The sequence below is a fragment of the Pleurodeles waltl genome, chromosome 3_1 (genome assembly GCF_031143425.1).
Source record: "Pleurodeles waltl isolate 20211129_DDA chromosome 3_1, aPleWal1.hap1.20221129, whole genome shotgun sequence".
NCBI classification, from domain to species: domain Eukaryota; kingdom Metazoa; phylum Chordata; class Amphibia; order Caudata; family Salamandridae; genus Pleurodeles; species Pleurodeles waltl.
In genome coordinates this window covers 760,985,859-761,006,772 of record NC_090440.1, presented here as the reverse complement: position 1 = coordinate 761,006,772, position 20,914 = coordinate 760,985,859, and the positions used below count along the sequence as shown (strand labels likewise).

Here is a 20,914-nt window from a genome sequence, read left to right as displayed (position 1 = left end):
AGGACATTTTTGACACATGATAGAGCTAGTGGTATATGCTGATTGGGGGGTGTTTGGGAGCTGAATGTGAAGATTGTGGAGTCACTAATTACTGTGTTTTGCAAATTCAATTGCATAAACTACCTGAGATATGGGTTCTGGTATTTGGAAAGAGCAAAGAAGCTAGAGGTGGAAGAACCATACCTCTACAGAAAAATCATCAAAAGACATTTTGTGGTGAAAGACAGAGAGGTAAGGTTCAATGCTGTGGCTCCAGATATGAAACTGTAACAGACAATCCAGAGATCACAGAAAAACTCCAAAAGATTTGTTGGTCAGACACGTAAAAGGGAATATGTTGCTCAATGGCAGCTAGTTTACCGTGAAGTCCTTTCTATTTGCAATGTTTTCAAAGAGATGACAAATAAAAAAATTATGGACCATCGTTAAACTTTCCTCACCACAAACCTGTGGGACAGAGAGGGGAACATTTTAATAAACATGTTGACAGCCTTCTTCACTTCATGCAGCAGCAAGGAACCCCCTTTGAAAAGACTGAGCCTTTGTGATTACACAACTTTGTGACCAAACATTATGTGGATAACGATATAAAGACACGTCTACTAGATGTCTTGGAACATGATTCAAATCTATATGCAGAACTGAAGCGGGAGAGATTTGTATTGAAAGAGAAAAGGTTGTTTGACATAATCACTAAAGCTAAACTTCCACACTTTAATCGCCATAGTGAGACCTTCGTCCAACCAGCCACTACAAAACAGGTTACAAAAAATCAACTTCTGCAAGCAGAGAGAGAGATGGATGTAGCAAAAGAAGGGAGTGAACTCATCAAGGACATTCTGTTGCATGATCTTCCAACAAATGCAATTTTTGATGAAGATGCTGCAACCAAACCCAGTGAAGCACAAACTCAAACAAAAGCTTGAAAAAGAATTTTACCTGAAGAGATTCAATTCAAAAAGGTGTCCTCATTGAAAATTAACTGTTGTTGTGGACTATATGTCTATTTATACCAGTACAACATGATGACTTCTGGTCATCAACATCGAACAAGATGAACTTGGAGATGTTAACTCGCCAAAACATTGCTGATGCTTCAATGAACATTGAATTTGGCAAATTTTGCAAGTGGAATAGTTGTCAATGAGGAGTTGGTGTCTGCAGAGATATATTCAAAAGGTACAGGCTATATTGTTCAAGAACTTATCAGCAAATTGGAGGAAGCTGACCTTCGTGTTGTCCCACATGTTCAGTGGGCTGTTCGAAATGGTTCCATTCGAGACATTGTACTATCAAATGGCACTGATGTTATTATTGTGCTACTTAGATTTGTTGCAAGGATTGTTAGAGGTATGAGTATGCTATGAAACAGATGAAAAAAGACACTTAGGGGGTCATTCGCCAAAGTAACCCCGTCAGAACACCGCACCGCGGTCGAAAGACCGCTGCGGTGATTCTGAGATTTGCCCTGGGCTGGCGGGCGGCCGCCAAAAGGCCGCCCGCCAGTCCAGGGCAAATCAACCTTCCCACGAGGACGCCGGCTCAGAATTGAGCCGGCGTAGTGGGAAGGTGCGACGGGTGCAGTGGCACCCGTCGCGTATTTGAAATACTTTGCGGGGCCCTCTTACGGGGGCCCCTGCAGTGCCCATGCCATTGGCATGGGCACTGCAGGGGCCCCCAGGGGCCCCGCGGCACCCCCTACCGCCATCCTGTTCATGGCGGGTTTCCCGCCATGAACAGGATGGCGGTAGGGGGTTTCTGAATCCCCATGGCGGCGGAGCGCGCTCCGCCGCCATGGAGGATTCAGAAGGGCAGCGGTAAACCGGCGGGTGACCGCCGGTTTACCCTTTCTGACCGCGGCTGAACCGCCGCGGTCAGAATGCCCTTCGGAGCACCGCAGGTCTGTCGGCGGTGCTCCCGTGGCCGGTGACCCTGGCGGTCGCCGGCCGCCAGGGTCAGAATCAGGCCCTTAATCCCGCTTCATATACTGTGCAAGAAACGTGACCCAGAGATGCCCAGTGTTCTTATCAGGGCACATATTCTTATGGATGACGACACTATGAGCAAACCTGGAACAAAGCTTGGAGCTTTAACTGCTGAACCTGTGAAGTTTCTAAAAGGATTAGACTGAATAAGAATGTGACTCTAGAGACATAGAAAAATACCTTGTGCGTGTGTGGAAAACAAGTTCTGACTGTCAGACATTTGACAATCTTCAGGGCAGTGAGTTCAAGAGATTAGTCCCACTAAGCAACCTTCCACCAACATCATGTTCTGTGCATGGACACATTAAAAGAGCGTTCTACTTGATCAGAAGATGTGTACAAATGTTTTGGATCATGCATATGTAGAGACAGAACCGTGTGAATTTAGTTGGGAAGATATTGATGGAGTGACTAACACGTAGATGTACTTCCAAAACCTGTGCTACAAAAGATGTCCCTGTCGATATGCTCTTCTGAAATGTTCAACATTCTGGAAATGTACCACAAGCGATTGCCGAAACAAATAAAGTGAACTATGAAAATGTGTCAAACAGGATTGATAAACATCATTTTTTTCATATTCAGATCATAAACATAAAAGGATTAAAAACAGTATTCCTTTCATTTCTATATATGTCCCTTCTTCCTCTATTATATCCACCATTTTTTAAGATGGCCGAAGGGCTGCTCTGAGGTGTTATTTTCGGTCTCTATATGACTACTTAACCCCCAAAACCTATGTTTTTACACCAAAATGAAGTATATAGTCCACGGTTCCTGAAATATTACATCATCACTGCAACACATCTGCTATTTTGAAAAAAATGTCGTCCAGAAAAAATCAGAACAGATTAGCAATGTCTACCCAAGCTAAATTATTTCTTTAATGATACAAAAACACAAATCAACAAGCATTTGCAATCAAACAGGTCTTGTATTTTTCTTGAGTTAGAGCTACTGGCATTGTAAATTCATAACTAATAACTAAACTTTTCTTGTGACATAAATTGGTCAACCTTGCCTCATAATTTAATCTTTTCCTGCCATATAATTCCAGTGTACCTGCATGTAACTAAAGAACTACCATTTACCTTCTTCCTCTATCTGCAGCAAAAAATGAAAATTTTGCTATTTAGCATGCTAATTTAATTCTGCCATGCTAACTTCAATAGAGTACCACTTTCACCACCCCACTATCCGAGTTGCTGGCTGGCCGACACAATTCCCCCAAAAATTGCCATAAGACAGCCACAGAGGAGAAATAAACGAGAAGGGTCACCCAAACATATCAAGAGCGTTCAAACAGTCATAGTGTAATAAGGATGTTAGGCTGGCCTGAGTCATCGTCATAATTGCAATAAGGAGAAATTATTAAAACATATACAATTATCATATAAACCTTTATCAGAAATAAACTTTTGGTATTAGACTATAATGCTCAAAATGCCACTAAAAAACTATCATTTGTAAGAAATATGGTCGTGTAACCATATTGTTAAACCCTAAAGAGCATAACCCCATGAAAAAAACAGGTGAAAGTAATGCAGTATAACCATATTTTTAGCAACCTAGAGAACACAGTTCATTACACAATTTCAATGCTGGCAGATCTATTACAATGATATTAGTAAGCAAGCCCATAACACAACTTCTCTCAGTTGTAAAACAAAAGTTCCAGCCATGAGAGCCCTTAGAAAAAAAGACACAGAATGGTGAGAGGGGTTATTACATTGGGTTACAACTAACCTAGTGTGGGGTCCAATAGATGAATGTAGACAAAAAGAGCACATTGTTCTGAATGTTTTAGTGGTGGTCTCATTGTCCTAGGGCCACCACAGGCTTAGTTATGAGCAAAGATGTTTTGTCAAAGTAATGCCCTGCAAAGCATTATGGGGCAAGTTTCATTGTGCCACGAATATTTTAGTATGTTGATATGATTGTAATGCTTAGAACAGCCCCTAGAGAACACTGAAAATATAGCATTGTGAGAAACATGGTCATGTAAATATATAGTTAACCACTAGAGGACATAACCACAGAAAAATAAAATAATGTAGTGTAACCATATATTTAGCCCCTAGAGGGTGTAGTGCAATACACACTTTCAGGGGTAGCAAGGCTATAGCAATAATATAACAAATAAAATATGAAATAAAAAAAATTAAAAAAAACACGTGCTCTGCTGTGCCGCTCCTCCGTCCCCTCACCAGGCACAGGCTCCTAGCCTGCCCTGCAGCCAATCCTGACCCTGTTCAGAGCAGCATTGGGATTTGCTGGAGCGCCCAGCCAGGGTGTTCCCAGGCAGACTGAGAGCCTGTGCCTTTTCTCTCCAGCTCGGCAACACAGTGCCAGGCTGGAGAGAGCATAGTGCGCTTGTGTGTTTGGCCGGCCCGTGTCGGACAGCCAACAACACATGCGCACTGAGGGAAGTGCACAGTGCCCTCCTCTCTTCCCCATCATCCCCCATGCCCCTGCCCCTTTAACAAAGAAAGGATAATAAACACAGCTTATGATATTTTCGTTGCAAAGAGGCCGGGAAATGGAGAGAGGCACGCAGACAAGTATGGGCTGGGAAAATAGTCTGCAGGGAAAATGAAGATGTAAGCTGGTCTAAGAGTACTGGGATGTAAAGAGGGTGTCAGTGTAAAACTGCTAAAAGGTGGCGAGGTGTCGCTTGAGAGGCTGTTACGCTGGAGGTAATAAACTACTTTCCCATATCTGCATTCAATGGCAGCTGTTATTTAGTCTCTCTATATAAAGACCTTATCTGTGCTCGAATCTGTAACTGTGGAAATGGGTAATTTATAGCCGTTATTACCTACACCTTGGCAGTAAACTTTAGATGGAACTTGCTATCCTATAATGTTAATACTTGCAACACATTTTGGGATTCTCACACAGGCTCAACTAAGCGCGCAAAAGCAATCCAACATCCGAAATATTATAGTACTAAATATTTAACATTTACATAACATTTATTTACAAAGCAGAATGTAAAGTTATGTAAGTGCCTGCTGGAGAATTCTAGTTTAAGAAAATGTTCCATTGTACCATTTATTCGTTAAAGGGCCGTTACCCCTGAAATGATATAAAGCACAGATGTTACTTTCAAATAGTGAACATTTGAATGAATACATCAGTGAGCATCACACATACTATTCACTCACAATACTGCAACATAATTAGTGAGATAGTCAACCCTTCTATATTTTTTATTTGTGGCACAAAAAAATGTACACCTCTTGAATTAGTCAGTAAGGAATCAATGAGAAAGATTGAGTACTTATTCAGGACTCAGTAGAACGTTCCTGCAATTGATGGGCTGAAAGTGCCAGCGTTACTGTACAAAGCCAATTTTATTTGGAAAGCCCGAACAGGTAAATACAAGCAATGGAACGCTATTGCAAACTGAATGTGCTTTAAATAAACGTTTCAAAAATCGAAGATTATTGTATTTGAAGGCCAAGAATTATAGTCTATATAATTTTATTAGGGAGAGGACAAATTATTTAAAGTGAGCATGGACTTAAAGCTCTCGAACAATCTGGGATGGCTAAAGCATGCGGAAAACAAGATAAACAAATCGGAGGCATATCAGGATACAACTTGGCAAAGTGGTGCAGGCGAATGTAGGCAGTCAAATAGCATGGGGGGAATGATAGAAGTGTGGATACAATTCATCACACAAAAGGTTTTGGAAGAAGCCACTCCATATCTCGAAGACTTTCCAACAATTGCTCTAGATCTAGATGTCAGTTTCACATTCACTGAAACTAAGCATGTAAGGGCCCCTTTAAAATAAGATTCTACGCGTCTGACATCCAATTCTTAACAAGCAATGGACAGGGTCTGGATACAGGAGTTGTTGAGAAAACAGCTCAAGTTCTCAGCAGACGGAATTCTGGAAAAAAAACCAGGCCTAGCAATTGCTTTTACGTTGGGTCCAAGCTCCTCAATATGACTGAAAATTGAATATAAAAAGCGATCTGAGGTCCGAAGGTATGTGTCGGAAGGCAAGGTACTGAGAAATATTGTGCAACTGAACTTCTGGGAACGTTTAATCACCTTTTCAAAAGCCCTATTTAGTGAGTTTGGCGAACGCGCAAGAATGTAGCCTTGCATTAGCGAGCCATGGTACCTTGCCAACTGAGGTACAAAATCATACGGACACATATCAGCGCATATGTGATGTGCTGTCCCATGGACAGTGTGATAAGGGATAAGGCAATTTCCTGGCAAACAGCATGAGATTTAACTCCTGGAATGATGGCTAAAAGTAAAAAGATGAGCTGAGAGGAACACACTAATGCTTTTAACAGAGCAAGTTGACCGATGAAAATTGTAAACACACTAAGGACCAACTGTCAGAATGTATATTTCCAGGCTTTAGACATAGCAGGCAGGGTTAACTTAGGAAAATGTGTAAAGTATTTTGTAGTAACTAAACAATTAAAGAGTAAAAATATTGCACAGCAGAAATCCCAAAACAGTTCTAAATAAGGAGAAAAACTTTATGAGCAAAATTACACTAAAATGACAAAAAAAGATTTAAGGCAAAAAAACACCAAGAAAAAAGTAAAGCGCCAATCAGCTGTCACTATTCACTGATGATCAGGATCTACGCACAATTTCAAGCCAACTGCAATAAAGCATGGGTCAGATACAACGAATAGGTTCGTCCAGTAAAAGATTACTCAAATTTTGCATCCTCCAAGGTCCTCACATCAGGCTAATATTTTTTGTGACTTCACCCAGCCTAGATTTCTACCTTCAAACTTAGGGCCAGATGTAGGAAGGCATTAGCGCCTCGCAAACAGCGAAAAACGCAGTTTGCGAGGCGCTAATGCCCTCACGCGATGCTGAAACACATATTGCGAGTCGGTACCGACTCGCAAAATGTGTTTCAGACTCGCAAATAGGAAGGGGCGTTCCCTACCTATTTGTGAGTTACACCGCGATGTAGGGTTGACTTGTGACCGCGAAAGCGGTCGCAAATCAACCCGCAGTTACCATCCACTTCAAGTGGATGGTAACTCATTCGCAAATGGGAAGGGGTCCCCATGGGACCCCTTCCCCTTTGTGAATGCTCACAATAATGTTTTTCCAGAGCAGGCAGTGGTCTATTGGACCACTGCCTACTCTGAAAAACACCGAAACAAAAAGGTTTCAGTATTTTGTTCTATTTGCAGCTCGTTTTCCTTTAAGGAAAACGGGCTGCAAAGAGAAAAAAAAACTGCTTTATTTAAAAGCAGTCACGGACATGGTGGTCTGCTGTCTCCAGCAGGCCACCATCCCCGTGAGAGCCTAGACTCACTATGGGGTCGCAAACTGCGACCCACCTCATAAATATTTATGAGGTGGGTCTTTGCGACCCCATAGCGAGTCGCAGAAGGTGTCTGAGACACCTTTCTGCATACCAATTTGCGAGTTGCAAATTGCGAGTCGGAAGGACTCGCAATTTGCAACTCGCAAATTGGTTTCTACCTACATCTGGCCCTTAGTGTTTTATGGAGCTCCAAATCCTCCAGAGTGGCAAGGCTGGAGCTGAATCCCAATGAATGCTCTTAAAATAGCCACTGTTGTCGCAAGGTCCCAGTGTAGCCCCCGGAGATATAGAAAGTCCAAACTTTTAAGAGTTTCTGTAGAAAGTCCTATGAATCACTTCTAAGGCTCCCAGGACCGCAGGAACAGACCTTAGGGGCCAGGACTCACCTCATCAGAAGCCAACAGGAGGCTCCAGTCGCTACTGATCAGCTAGGTGCTTTAGGAGACAGACTTTTTGCAGCTTACAATGTCCTTGTAGTGACACATGAGGGGAGTCAACTGACCCTTTGCACCCTCTTCTTTGTCTTAGGTACAAGTGAAGTGGGAGCAGAGCTACCCATTCAGATTTTCACAAAGGTCTCACACTGCAGATCCAGCCCTCTTCAGTTGTTCTGTAGGTTCAGAGAGTGTTGATGAGCAATGGGTGAGGTGCCAGCTTTGTGGGTTTTACTACCCAGCGGTTTAGGCAACTCCTGGAAGCTCACTAACCAATGAGAATAAAGTTCCCAGGAGTAATCCTTCCTACTTTTGCAGCACATCCTTTTTGCCTCACTGCAAACTACCTCACAGCAGACAAATTCAACATGGCAGAATCTTTCTGCTGCTCAAAAGACATTGTGTGCAAGCCAGTGGTGTTTTTAGGGAAATGAGTAGTCCCCTCCTCTTCGGCTACACCAAATACTTGGCAATATTTCCCCCTCCCTTCCCATTAGTGTGGTGCCAAGATGGCGACAAGTGGCCTAAGGAACAAAAGTCCTCCCATCCTTCAATCTCCCTTTACACTTAACTATGAATGGCCAGGGAGAGTGCGGCCACATTCCTCACTCCTGGGTATTCATTTCAAAAGGACAAAGACTTTGTTTCTACTCTGGGAGCAGTTTTCATACCTCATTAAAGGAAAGCATTGGTATGGTCCAGCTGCTGGCTAATGTTAATTACCCTCCTGCAGGTTCAGACCGGTAAAGATTAACTTTGATAAAATTACTTTTCCTAAATAGTCACTAAAATCCAACTTCACCAATAAATTGGATTTTTTTAATAAATATTAAAACTAGTGTATTATAATTGCCTCAGTGTCTTTTCACAATTGAAATGTTAGCAAACTTAGTATTGTATCTGTGCATTAGTGTTCTTGTAAGACAGCTACAGACCCAACAGTGAAAAAAGCTTTTGGTAGGTAGTCACTGTAGGTACACACCAGCATTAAATTTAAATGATTGCATATACCACAATTAAATATTAGGCACCCTACCTTGTAGGCTACAAGGACTATTTAGGGGTGAAGTGTTTAATATTTAAAAGTAGGATTCTTACCTGATAAAAGGGGGTTATTTTGACAGGTCCGCCTGCATATTTAAAAGCTGCAAGAGCCAGGTAGAGCTTTCTTTTCGCTAGTGGATGGCACAATAAGTGCTGCTGTCCAGAGGTGACATTTAACTTTCCATGTCATTTGCATATTTTCCTGCACCATATACTATGACTTTGCTTTTAAGTTAAATAAATCAATTGGTGATTAGCCATTTCACCATGTTTTAGAGATCAGATTACATACAATGGAGCCTGGACAGCAGTGTGCAGTGTTCAAAAAACAGTAATATCAGTCAGCAAGAAGGGGGACTGCTACAAAAAAGAAGGCCCTTTCTCAGTGCCATTTTTAATATGTTCTGTTCAAAATGTGATTTAATCTAAGAAGATGAGTTCTGGGAATTTCACAAATGGAACCTATTTTTTGTTGCATGTTTTATTGAATTTTTCTATATAATCTTGTAGTAGGTTTTTCACTGCTTAAGCAAAAGGCTGAAGCCAAAAGCTTTATTACTAAAAGTCTATTGAATGTAGGGAAACTTACAATGTACAAGTTTGCAAAGGAGTTGGGTTTCTCTCCTTGTTATGAAACCCAGCAGATATTCATGAACAAACGCTGGCTTCTATACTGAGACACTAGATACCAAACCAGCTCAGTTGTGCTTCAGAAAATTGTGTCTGCATAGTAAAGCAATGGAGGCGGAAATTAGTTATGTCCTCCATTTTAAAAAGCAAAATGTAAGTACCACTGTGCTTGTGCACACTGACAAGCACCATTCCTATTGTGCTAAACCTCACTGTCTGAGCTTTTGTGGTGGCTTCAGATACTGACATATGGCCACATTGGCTGTGGACCCTAGTATTCAGCCCCACCATCTATAAAAGTGCCTGTCACACAGTGCAATTCTTTTATTCCACAGTCTCTTTGCACTCTGCAGAGGGTGTATCTAGAGTGAGTGACTGCTGTAATGCCTAATATGTATGAAATTAATGGCAGAAGTATATACACAACTTTATGCAGCAGCCAGCTAAGAAAGGCACAAGATATCTGTGCTCCTGTAGTAGCTCATATGTGCATGTAATGTCCATGTACAAGCCACACATCCAGGAGGCTGACAATAAACCTCTGTGCTTGGCAGCTGATCCAGTATGGTGTATTGCTGTATTTGGTTAACTGTGCAATGCCTCAGTAGGAGTTATGCTGGGTATGGCATTTAAACAACAGGCACACATCTGCTGACAGCAATGTAGTGGGAGAGACCTACAAGTAGTCCTCTGCCTCCAGTAGCTTTTATGAGTTTCAACATAATCCCAGATACAGGTACACAGTTTTGTGCATCACAATGTCAAATATAATGGAGCATCATGTGCAAAGGATGTCATTTTCCTTCCCTTCAGTTTCCAGTTTTCTTGTTTGTGACAGTGTTATCAGTCATCTATTCAGGAAGAATCATTGATACTTGTGAGTGTTCATATGCTTTTCATTTTTGTGATTGTCTTATTATGAATACAAGCTACTCGTTAACCCTCGTCTCTAAGTTTTATTTCTGAATCACAAATTGAGCGGTTATATTGATTTTAAGGGCGGGGTCGGAGGCAGGTAATAGTTCTTTGGGTGCAAATAACGTTTCTGTATCAATCTGTGCCTGAGCGTTTTGTAGCATTTTATTTTCTCACTTAACAGAGACTGTTTTCTTAAGTTGAATGTTTATGTACGTATGTTAGCAATCAATTGGGCTCGTATTAGTATTTGCCTTGATATTGCATTTCACATTGTGATGCCTTGTTTTATTGGCATGTAAATTACTTTCTGCTGAAAAACTTGGAGAGGTGACTAGGACATTCATTGTTGCTGTTTGGCAAGTTAGCCTTTGCGATTTTGGGAGTTCCATTTTGAGTAATCTTCCTTCCAGAGAGTTCCATGTCTTCATTCTTTGCAGTATTTCTTGATAATATAACTATCATCCAGAAATGTGTTAGAGTACCGAGATACTGCTATATTCATTTGGTGAAGTGTTCTCTCCAATATTTCCCCCTGAATAACTCAAGAATGTTCTCAATATTTGCTATCATTCATTTTTCTCCATGGATTTTCATTATTTAATATATGCACATTATTGACAGCTGTTTTTTCAACAAATGCTTTGGTTTAAAAAATGCATACTTCTTTGGAACTACATTTTCTAAATGTTGTCAAATAATTTCTTGTTTTTTTCCTCCAAAATTGCAAATGTGATATAAGGCCTGATGCCCTTCTTTTATTCAGTTAATTAAAAACCATGGTAAAATCAAATTGGGAGATTTTAATCCCTTTGGTAAGGGCCATTTCTATAAATCAATAATCCCTTGAGGCACCAATCATACAATGGCACTTTTAGTAGATTAGACTGGATTAGATTTTAAGCATTGTTACCAGTATCCCACAAGGGCCTGATGATCCGCTACTGATTATGATACCAATAAACTTCTGTTTTTAGTAACAAAAACCGTGCCATGTTTGTCAAATAAATTTCTATTTGGAAAGAGTAATAAAACAGAAGGACTAGCTTTTCAACATGTACAACATGACATGTATGAGAGCTATAGTTTCCCATAGAGCATTTACAATTGTTCTATAACTTCAGATGTCCAATCCGAGTCATTCAATGTCTTGTTTTCACAAAAGTATTTTCTGAGTGAGAAAACTATTGGTAAGGAACTACTGTTTTGCACAACAAGGTTGTAGTCCCTCATGACTTTACTGGATATCACTCTCAAGTCAGCAGCAACTGTCTGAAAAGTCTTCAAGAAGGCTAAAATATTGCTAAATGTCCATCACTCTTGAGTCAGTTCCAAGTGCTTGAAATATTCACAATACTTCACTACCTTGGAGTCATTACTATATGTCGCCCTCCCAGGAGGCTGCAACAGCCTGAAAGTTCTTTCCATTCCTTCACAAAACTGTAGTATTTGAACACACTACCAAATGTCCCTCACCATTCAGACATAATTTCTTGAAATGCCTTTCACAAAGCTGAGGGCTGAGCTTCGACATATAAATATGAATTATATTTAAATAATAAATATGCCAAAGCAGTTTTAAGATGAGTCACTATTAGGCAACTTTCAATAAATGTCTTCACTGTTATGAACGTAGATGATGAAATCCTAATACACTTAGGTACTAACAGACACGTTTTATGTGGATGTATACATGTGAATAAGCAAAATGCAGCCACTTCAGTAATGTGAGCAGACCCACTGCCCTGAACTGTTTGCTGTGGTTGGAGGAAGTATAATATGAGTGATACATGAACAGCCCAACAGATAAAGACGTTTAACGAACACGAGGCTGGTAAGACACTAAAAGTTGTCTGCAGGCCAGAACTAAAAATAGCACAGGTTAAGTAACCTAAAGTATTATAGCTGCCTCTAAAGTTCTCAATTATTGTACATATGGTATTGAATTTTATACATTAGTTTGTCGAAATGTTCTAACTACAATGGTTAAATTGACTAGAATGTCTTTAGATGAAAGGCAAATAGTACAACTTACTCATCTGAAAAAGGGGCTTGGTGTTGCTTTACTGGCAAAGACTTAACTGACGCTATATTTTTTGACTTTTTTTTACCTCAAATGTTTTATATTGCATTTCCTCGACTCATGCCTACAAATTATCTTATAGAACACTGACAAAACCTTAATTCACCAGATTCCCCCATACACACACTAGCTGGAGTCTTTTACCTAAGGTATCATGAATGTATTCTTTATTTTACAAAACACACTGAAATTACAGAGCTAACTCTCCTTGTATCTCTAGGTACCACTCTTTGCCCTACCACTCCCCATTCAATTGTATATGAACAGCTGTAATTCTCTTAGTTCAAGAACTATAAAACAACCAAACTCTAGACTGGACATCAATGCTTATAACAAGTTCCACATTTTTGAAAATGTTCTCTTAGTGTGAGATAGATTATGAGTAAGGTCCCCATTCACAAACCGCTGCCATAGCTTATGAAACAATTCTGCAGTGTTTGAGGGCTCCCTTTTTCCACAGTGGGCAGCAACTGACAATGCTCTCAATATATGTCATACCAGTGGCCCACCTGGTGTACATATGTGCTCCGGTTGAGGAAGGAAGGAACCCAGCATAATCTTCCCTCGACTAGTCGGTAAGTTCAAACCCTTAACTCCCTTGATGTGACTCAAGATTTCCTTCCAGAATATCTTAAGGACTGAACTACCCCAACACAAGTACAGCTATGACTCAATATTTTCTACAGCTCTAACATGTATTGGAGGTTGTCTCACATATCTGCTGCAATTTTTCAGAGGTCATGTGCCAATGATAAAAAAGGTATATGCCGATCACCTATAAGGGATACTTCTGTGTGTGTTAGGTAAGCATCACCACACCAATTTCCAGTCTGTCTCTGAGATTGCTCTAAGAAGGATCTGATCCAACCTTTTTTTATATCTTCACCCAGTGGTGCAAATGTTCTTGTTAAGAATTTGGTATATGTCTAAGATCATCCCAGTCAGGGGAGCCTAAATGTGTTCAGACATATTTCCACAGGTATTAACTCTCATCGCTGCTTCTCTATTAAGGAGGGAGCAACACCAAATGTGTCATTTATACATATTGTAATCTATTTATTTCTTTCACTCCAAGACCTGCATACAGGAATCAAAATATTTTATTCCTCCAAGACTGAATAAATTAGATACAATTCTACAATCCCCTGCCCTCCAAAGTTTGAAAGCTACTGCTTGAAGTGCTTGTCTCAAGTGTATTTTATTCATTTGCATATTTGGGATGGGGGAACTGAGTCCCAATTCCTCTGATACATTTCTCACCAGGATAGTTGATTAAGCATTTTGGAGGATTTTTTATTTTTCAAGCCATGCCATTCCTACAGTGGTCTTTGCCTCACTGCCCAAACCATTACGATTAAGGCTCATCTGTCATTCTCACTTCACTACTACTCAGAAGTGAGTTGCTCATTAGGATGATAGTATATCTGGGCACCCTGCACCTACCCTTTCTCTCAGCACTTAACACCTTTGCATTAACTATAGTTCTGTCTTATGTCCAAATGAAAACCATAAGTTATTTTTTTGTGTGATCAGTTCTATATCTGTAATTTTGTCTGGAAGGGATAGTAATAGGTATTTAAGGAGGGTAACCATAATTATTTTAATTATATTAATATGCATTATCAATGACATATGCATTGGTTCCAATGACTCAGTACCTTTTTATGTTTACAAGGTTCTGGCCAGCTGGCTGCATACTACCCTTCAGGTTTACTCATTAATGGTATTCCCAACTAAAAGACAGATGGCACAGCCATCTGAAAGGACACCATGTACTCATCTTTGCAATCATCAGCATTTCAGCTTTCTGTTTATTAACTTGAAATCTAGAGATTCTTTCAGATTCCTGCAGTACCTCTTGGGTAAATTTTGTATCTGGACAGTATTAATTAGACATTGTATGTGGAGCTGTTTATAGATATGGAAGCATTAACTATAAGAAATGCATTAAGAATGGGATTCCTAGATGGCTGAGGTATGCACCCAGGCCAGGCAGGAACAACCACTCTAGTCACGGTAAGATAAGTACACACTAAAACAGTGGTTCCCAACCTTTTGACTTCTGTGGACCCTCACTTTATCATTACTGGAACCTGGGGACCCCCACTAAATCATTATTACTGTAATCCATGGACCCCCCCACTGAGTCATTCTTGAAATCTTGGGACCTAATCTATTAATATTTTTTCTAAGTAGTCACAGAGCATGTGAGAAGGCTTTGCGGACCCCCAGGGGTCCCCGGACCACAGGTTGAAAACCACTGCACAAAAAGATAGCCTGTGCTCACCCTCTGGTAGCTTGGCACATGGCAGTCAGGCTAATCTAAAGAGGCAATGTGTAAAGTATTTGTACAACACACACAAACATACTAACACAATAAGTACACCACAAAACGTCTCCACACAAGTTTTTGAAAAAAAGATTGTTATATTATTTTTTGAAAAAAGATTGTTATATTATAAACAAAACAAGACCAAAATATAAAAAATTCGATGTATAGACGTTAAGGCTATGGGGGGTAGGTGGGGTTGTGGTTTGGGTAATCAGTCCTTTCCTTGGGGACAGGACACTGCCTAGTCAAGTGAAGTGTTAGCCCCTCCCTTCATCCTACTCGGACAAGGCCATCAGAATCCATATGTATGTAGATGGGTACTCCGATATCTATCCTTCCTGCGTTGTGGCTGTCTAGAGGGAATGCACAATGTGTATCTGTCACATACCCTAGATGTGTATTGGAGACAGGTTGTCAGGCACACAGTGCAGTGAGTGCAGAGAAGTGTCCTCTTTTTAAAAGTGCCATTTCTAAAACGGTAATGTTAACTCAGTAAGGAAGGTTTATCGTTACCATTCCAAACATACGAAACATGAAAAAACTAGTCCTCTCTGATCAGGAACTGCAGCTTATAAGTGTATTAATGAATTCCCAATGCTAGGTTATAAGAGGAGTAGGCCTCACCGTAGTGAAAAATGAAATAAGCTGTTTGTCACTACCAGGACATGTAAAACAAAAGTGCATGGCCTACCTTATACTTACTTAGTATCCTGCCCTTAAGGTTACTTAAGGATTACCTTAGGGTTGACTTATGTGTAATAAAAGGGGAGTTTAAGGCTTGGCAAGTAGGTTTAAGTGTCAAGTCGAAGTGGCAGTGAACTGCACACACAGGCCCTACAATGAGACAGGTTTGAAAGGCTGTTTATGTGGGTGGAACAATCAGTGCTACAGGCACACTAGTAGCATTTGAAATACATAGCCTGGGTATATGGCATACCACTTTACAAGGGGCTTACTAGTAAACCAAATAGGCCAATCAGGTATACACCAATATCATCAAGTTTAGGGGAGACGCACATGCACATTAGCACTGCTTAGCAGTGGTAAAGTGCTCAGAGTCCTAGGGCAAACGAAAAGATGCAGCATAAATGAGAGGTAAAAGGCAAAAAGTCTGAAGGAAGACAAACCTAAGGATGCCAGGTCTAACAAATGTAACCTGACTCAGGAGATATAAGCATATATTCCAGTTTATGGGAGTAAGCTCTACAGCTACATTTTAACATAACTCAATTAGTGTATCATTCTACCTCATTAGAAACAAGGTGAAGGGAAACAATGGAGTAGACATCTTATTGTACTGAAAAAGTATGAAATGCTATAAAATTTCGCACTCTTCCTTACCATCATTTATCAAATTTTTCCTGTGATGTACAATATTACCCTGTGATGTTTAAGTCAAATATACTTTAAATGCATTACCATGAGCTGCCATCACAAAGTCCTTTACTCTTCGGTACTGGCTGAGCAACACTGTCAACTCGTCTATCCGATGATCCTACAAACAAATTTGAAAAAAGCAGGTCACTTATACATGTCTTTGTATAACATGGAAGATATATTACTTGTTGCTTCCAAAATGTGCTAGATGTTGAAAAGTCTATAATATAAGAAAATAATATATGTAAAGCCTATTTGGCTTTATCCACGCTAAATGGACACAACTGGAAATGCTTGCGGTGATAGGTATAGGAGTGATAGACAGTATCCACTTTAAAAAACACTTATCTGATAAACTACTTACTTTCTAAAATGAAAAATGTTTTGTCTTCTCAAATTTGATGTGACTGAAAATTTTACTGTGGACAAATATGATGCCTAATATACTTTTAGGAACACTGGTGGAAATGCAGGAGTCTTGCAAAAATCTGCAATTTTCAAGTCACCCTGATGCTCCCTCATATATAACTTTTAGGCTTGCATGCCTGTAAATCTTCTCCCCTACATAAAGGCAGTAGCTGAGCATGGAAACATTTTTGTACACAAGTAACATTTTATGCAACTTCTACTGTTTAGGTTTCACTAGTTTTGTGTATCTTTTGTTTCTTCCTGTTTAAAGTTTTTCACTTAATTTTTGCTTGCAGACGACTGGTGCAATCATAAAATTGTTTTACAGGAACTGCAAAGCTGATGTGTGCTGTGGCCATGAGACATTTCTGTTTGATCAGTCTCCAGCTAGTATCTTGTGCAATTACTGCAGATGTAGCTATGCCCTCATGCACAGTTTTCATACACATGACCACAAGATGTATTTTGTTTTTTTAATAAACATTTTGATGTATTGCACATGGAAAATATTTAGCAATTTTTGCAAACCATAGTCATGACCATATTAATTCAGGAGACAACCTTCAAAGAGTGCATGTCCTCAAACCTCCATATCTTCAGACTTCTTGATTAGGGACTAAATAACAAAGTCTTAATGGTTATTCTTTATCATGTTTTTGTTCTGTTGATTGGGATGATACCATTTCTTTTTCACTAATCCTCAGTGTAATCCTTGCTTTTGTTATGTTTAGTTTAGTTGCATTTGAATCTAATATTGTTTTATTTGCACCCAAAACACCAAAATAGAATAAGAATTTTCTCTCAAAATTATTGTAAATCCAGCTGTGGCCGCCCAAAATCTGAAAGGGGGGAGGGGCGTACAGGGGAAATACAAAAAAAAAAAAAAAAAAAAAAAAAAAAAACATACTTATTCCTGCTGCCGCTGGCCACCTCGCTCCTCTTCCCTCGATGGTGTTGGTGTCCCAGCAGTCCCTGGAATACCAGCACAGGCTCCCCATGCATTCCTGGTGTGCGCTCATGCTATACCTGTCATGAGATCACACCAGGATTTTTCTGAGGGGCTTGTTCTGCCGCTTAGACGCTGCATGGGAGTGCAACACAGCTGGGTTGGAGAAACTTAAGTGTGCATGTCAGTTTGGCCAGCCTGAGACGGCCAGTCAAACAAACATGCCCACTTAGGTGCACTCCACTCCCCCTTCCCTATCTCCGTTCCATGGCCCAGCCCCGCCCCTTCCTGCAAATTGTTTTTAAAAACTGTCTTGCACTGAACTACTTCTAATATCTTTTTGCAATAAATAGCTAACAGGTCTTTCATGTGTTTAATTTTGCACTAGAGGTTCTATTTTAATCTTTATGTTTGCAAGAATGCTCACTCGTTCAGATAAAACAGCTACACGCCAAGGTTTTCAGAGGTTTGTGGAAAAGGTGATGGTGTGCCCATGTGTTATATGGGATAAAGTACCACCGCCATGATATTGATATTGCTAGTTACCTCAGATTCCTATAACCGGGCCTTCTGGCTCATTCTTCTATATGGTTATGGAACTCCTTGGTGATGTGCAATGTCCTTATAACATACAGCAGTTGGTACTTTAGCCCTTCCATAATTAAGATTTGGTATACATAGGAGAAAGGTAGGAATAAAGGGTAGGTTAGAGTGAGAGGTAAGAACTTTATAGATGAGCTTGTAAGAAAAACATGTTTGTAAACATGAGACAAATTTTATGAGCATAAATATCTAAACTATTGTTATAGTATTACTGAGTATGTGTGTTGATGTTTTTTTAAATTATGTTGGAGATGAAAACTCAAGTCAGAGAAGCCATGATATAAGGTGTACATTGTGTATGTCCCAAGCTTGAATTGTATCTGGGGTACCTTCCTTTCTTACTAGATTATAAAAGGCAAATGCCACAGATGGACTACAGTGTGGAATCACAACACCCATATGAGTGTCTCTGAAAAATGGCTAACTGCCTTCACTATAATCCTGACTTGCTGCAATCCACGCATGTCATAATGAAGCATTTTTGTTTGCATATTTAAAGGCACATATTTAACATTATCTAAGTCACCTGTGTGAAGTGCCTTGAGGCCCACAAGACCTAACTGCATATTATGCATATTTTAGACAAATCAATTAGGATGCTTGCAACTCTGCATTAAAAGGATTCAACTGTGATATTTACTGAACAGGTATTTCTTAAACATCTGATTCTTTTTTAAATTTAGATTTTTTAGCATAAATAGTATGACTTTTACAAAGGTTGTTCGTCTTTCCCTTGGCCTGGCTAGTCTCCAATCTGGTTTTGCCAGTCCCCATTTCTTTCTGGCTACTGCAATTAGATTTCTACATTCCTGACGAAAGGTGTGAACAAAAGGCCTTTGGGAACAGTTGATCTGCTGACAGATATAATTCAGGAAGACAAGGAAGGTTATTTATAGTAATGTACATCCACGGCTATCTAGGAATGAGAGATGAGAGCAAAGATGAGACTCATGAGGCACGGAGGGACGCGGATAGTAGCAGGTTTTTAGGAAACAAAACTCCATTATCTGCTTTTCTTTGATGCTGGCCTGCCCAAAGCCAGGCCGTCTGATTTCACAACAGAAAGTACCCTGGGCCCTGATCCAGTAAGTTTCTTGTTGGCCATCTCTGATTATTCTGCAGCAAAGTTACAAGAAGTGCTGCACAGGAGGGCTCAACTGAGCACAGGCTCTTCCCTGGAGTAAGCATACGCTCAATCACAATTCACTAACCTATCACTACTATGAAAAGGGTATACACAGAGAATTCAGAACATAGATGGACTTTATAAAAACAAAATTTTAAAACAACAAGATGAAGGAGAAATGTGCTGCTGGCTTCCAGAGGAAGGAATGACGCTTTGGATCTTTCTTTTCATTGTGCTAAAGTCAAAAAAATTGCCCTGGGAGGTAAGACACTAAAATACATTTTTGCAGGAGGAGGGTCCTGGCTGTAGTGAGTGATAAAGCCTGACTCCCTCTGCTATCTGTGCCCAGATATTCTAAAAGCTGTTCGTGGCAATCTAGGAGCTCTACAAGTTACCAGAAGAATGATATCACTCATGGCAGTGTCCCTCAACAGTGGAGGGTCGTCAAGCCGAGTGTTAGTCCAGTGGCAGACACTGTAATAAACCACAATGCCTTTAGACTCACATTCCAAAGCTCTAAATCATGGCTCCTTATAATGGGCCATGACTGAGAGCTCTGGAATTAAGGCTGAAGGCAATGCGAGTTTCTCACAGTACCTGTCAGTGGGACAAAAAAATAAAACATTTAAATCAAAATGTACTTACCCACGTTTCCTCGAATTGAGCTCAAATCCTCCTGAGGCTCAGCCAACCCTCTCCAAATCCTGATGCTGCTCTAATGCTGCACATGAGCAGCATGAGAGCAGTGCCAAGATTGGCTGAAGCTGTCTGCCTTGACGCTCCAGCAGGCACAGATAGCTGGTGCCTGCACTCCACCCTGCTGTCCAAGACAGCCAGGTAGGGAGGTTTTCACTGCGCATGTCAGGCTGACTGTCACAAGACAGCCGGCGAAACTGACATGCGCAGTGTAAACTGGTGGAATGAGCACCACTCCCCTGCTGCTAGTCAGCAGCAATGCCCCACCCCCAAACACTGCTGGAGCAGCGAAAAATAAAATGGTAATTCATTTTATTACTATTTTATTTTTCACTTTTGCTGCACTAACGGCAAGGGGGCGACGCTCCTCTGCCCTAATGGGGGTCTGCTGCTGGATAGCATTCAGCCTTAATGTGTCTAGAAGAAGATTTTTGTAACTAGCTGGGGACTGGGACAAGGTGCTGTGGGTAACGAACAAAAACAGTATCACTCTAGGCAAGATTTCCTTGGTTCAGCATGCACAGAGTTTTTTGGTGCAGAAACCAAAGCTTCAGAAGCACATTCTGAAGAAGGTATTTGGCATCATGCAGCTCTACCTATGTCTTCCAGCCGTGTGGCACTGAAGATTATGAGCTCAGATAAACAGTCTAAATCTGAACAAAGTGAAGGAAAGAGGACAAAGGTGGCAAAATGACCTCAGGTATGAGAGGTCTTTGATAGCTATGATTTTTTTCCAGTTTGTCCTCCCTGAAGGTCTTGGAATGAAATTCCAAGGTTTTGGTGGGGAATACAACCTGAAGTACCCATAATAGTAGAGTAGTCTCTGGCCACTGTACCTTGCTTTGCCTTATGTGAGGATTTAATTGAATGAAAAGAAGACTAAGGGACTTGTATGGGGTATGTTTCACCATATCTGCACTTCTCTCTCTTCATACGGAGGCACAGGAACTGCCAGGTTTCTGTTAGGAAACCTTCAGCTAGGTACACCACTGGAAACCCTTGAATTAAC

The 20,914-nt window shown here is 40.5% G+C and overlaps 1 protein-coding gene across 10 annotated transcripts in view; it reads right to left on the bottom strand.

Moving 5' to 3' along the window:
• PPFIBP2 (PPFIA binding protein 2) overlaps positions 1-20,914 on the bottom strand; it is a 1,142,047-nt gene that overhangs the window by 180,640 nt on the left and 940,493 nt on the right. For all 10 annotated transcript variants that reach the window (XM_069223551.1, XM_069223543.1, XM_069223546.1 and 7 more), the window contains one exon: positions 16,169-16,244. In XM_069223551.1, the coding sequence (XP_069079652.1) occupies positions 16,169-16,244 (76 nt within the window). The remainder of the gene's footprint in view (positions 1-16,168; positions 16,245-20,914) is intronic.